This window comes from Vicugna pacos, chromosome 19 (assembly GCF_048564905.1).
Source record: "Vicugna pacos chromosome 19, VicPac4, whole genome shotgun sequence".
NCBI lineage: Eukaryota > Metazoa > Chordata > Mammalia > Artiodactyla > Camelidae > Vicugna > Vicugna pacos.
Window position 1 is genome coordinate 987,501 of NC_133005.1, and position 2,500 is coordinate 990,000.

Here is a 2,500-nt window from a genome sequence, read left to right on the forward strand (position 1 = left end):
TGGATGGGTGTATGGATGGGTGGGTGGATGGGTGTATGGATGGGTGGGTGGGTGGATGGATGGATGGGCGGAGGGATGGATGGATGGATGGGTGGAAGGATGGATGGATGGGCAGAGGGATGGATGGATGGATGGGTGGAAGGATGGATGGATGGAAGGGTGGATGGATGGATGGATGGATGGGTGGGTGGATGGATGGATAAATGGATGGCTGGCTGGCTGGCTGGCTGGCTGGCTGGATGTGTGGATGTGTGGATGGATGGGTGTATGGATGGGTGGCTGGGTGGAGGGATGGATGGATAAATGGATGGGTGGGTGGATGGATGGATGGATGGATGGGTGGGTGGATGGATAAATGGATGGGTGGGTGGCTGGATGGATGTGTGGATGTGTGGATGGATGGGTGTATGGATGGGTGGCTGGGTGGATGGACGGATGGATGGGTGGAGGAATGGATGGATAAATGGATGGGTGGGTGGCTGGCTGGATGGATGTGTGGATGTGTGGATGTGTGGATGGATGGGTGTATGGATGGGTGGGTGGGTGGGTGGATGGATGGATGGGCGGAGGGATGGATGGATGGATGGGTGGAAGGATGGATGGATAAATGGATGGATGGATGGATGGATGGCTGGCTGGGTGTATGGATGGGTGGGTGGGTGGATGGATGGATGGGCCGAGGGATGGGTGGATGGATGGGTGGAAGGATGGATGGATGGGCAGAGGGATGGATGGATGGATGGGTGGAAGGATGGATGGATGGAAGGGTGGATGGATGGATGGATGGATGGATGGGTGGAGGGATGGATGGATAAATGGATGGCTCGCTGGCTGGATGCCTGGATGTGTGGATGTGTGGATGTGTGGATGTGTGGATGGATGGGTGTATGGATGGGTGGGTGGGTGGATGGATGGATGGATGGGTGGAGGGATGGATGGATAAATGGATGGGTGGGTGGATGGATGGATGGATGGGTGGGTGGATGGATAAATGGATGGGTGGGTGGCTGGCTGGATGTATGTGTGGATGTGTGGATGTGTGGATGGATGGGTGTATGGATGGGTGGGTGGGTGGAGGGATGGATGGATGGCTGGAGGGATGGATGGATAAATGGATGGGTGGGTGGATGGGTGTATGGATGGGTGGGTGGGTGGATAAATGGATGGGTGGAGGGATGGATGAATGGATGGGTGGAAGGATGGATGGATAAATGGCTGGCTGGCTGGCTGGCTGGATGTGTGGATGTATGGATGGATGAGTGTATGGATGGGTGGGTGGGTGGATGGATGGTTGGGTGGAGGGATGGATGGATAAATGGATGGGTGGGTGGATGGGTGTATGGATGGGTGGGTGGGTGGGTGGATGGATGGATGGGCGGAGGGATGGATGGATGGATGGGTAGAAAGATGGATGGATAAATGGATGGCTGGCTGGCTGGCTGGCTGGCTGGCTGGATGTGTGGATTGTGGATGGATGGGTGTATGGATGGGTGGCTGGGTGGATGGATGGATGGATGCATGGAAGGCTGGATGGATAAATGGATGGATGGATGGATGGATGTGTGGATGTGTGGATGTGTGGATGGAGGGGTGTATGGATGTGAGGCTGGGTGGATGGATGGATGGATGGGTGAGGGATGGATGTATAAATGGATGGGTGGGTGGATGGATGGGTTGTGGATGGATGGATGGATGGATGGGTGGGTGGAAGGATAAATGGATGGGTGGGTGGCTGGCTGGCTGGATGTGTGGATGTGTGGATGTGTGGATGGATGGGTGTATGGATGGGTGGCTTGGTGGATGGATGGATGGATGGGTGGAGGGATGGATGGATAAATGGATGGGTGGGTGGATGGATGGGTGGGTGGATGGATGGATGGATGGATGGGTGGAAGGATGGATGGATAAATGGATGGGTGGGTGGATGGGTGTATGGATGGGTGGGTGGGTGGATGGATGGATGGGCGGAGGGATGGATGGATGGATGGGTGGAAGGATGGATGGATGGGCAGAGGGATGGATGGATGGATGGGTGGAAGGATGGATGGATGGAAGGGTGGATGGATGGATGGATGGATGGGTGGGTGGATGGATGGATAAATGGATGGCTGGCTGGCTGGCTGGCTGGCTGGATGTGTGGATGTGTGGATGGATGGGTGTATGGATGGGTGGCTGGGTGGAGGGATGGATGGATAAATGGATGGGTGGGTGGATGGATGGATGGATGGATGGGTGGGTGGATGGATAAATGGATGGGTGGGTGGCTGGATGGATGTGTGGATGTGTGGATGGATGGGTGTATGGATGGGTGGCTGGGTGGATGGACGGATGGATGGGTGGAGGAATGGATGGATAAATGGATGGGTGGGTGGCTGGCTGGATGGATGTGTGGATGTGTGGATGTATGGATGGATGGGTGTATGGATGGGTGGGTGGGTGGGTGGATGGATGGATGGGCGGAGGGATGGATGGATGGATGGGTGGAAGGATGGATGGATAA

At 55.8% G+C, this 2,500-nt stretch overlaps 1 protein-coding gene across 1 annotated transcript in view; it reads right to left on the minus strand.

The window, feature by feature from the left end:
• LOC140687504 (uncharacterized) overlaps nucleotides 1-2,500 on the minus strand; it is a gene marked incomplete at its 5' end in the record, with an annotated part of 10,585 nt that overhangs the window by 7,553 nt on the left and 532 nt on the right. The window contains 2 exons of the mRNA XM_072944634.1: nucleotides 217-390; nucleotides 1,809-1,993. Coding sequence (XP_072800735.1) covers nucleotides 217-390; nucleotides 1,809-1,993 — 359 coding nt within the window. The remainder of the gene's footprint in view (nucleotides 1-216; nucleotides 391-1,808; nucleotides 1,994-2,500) is intronic.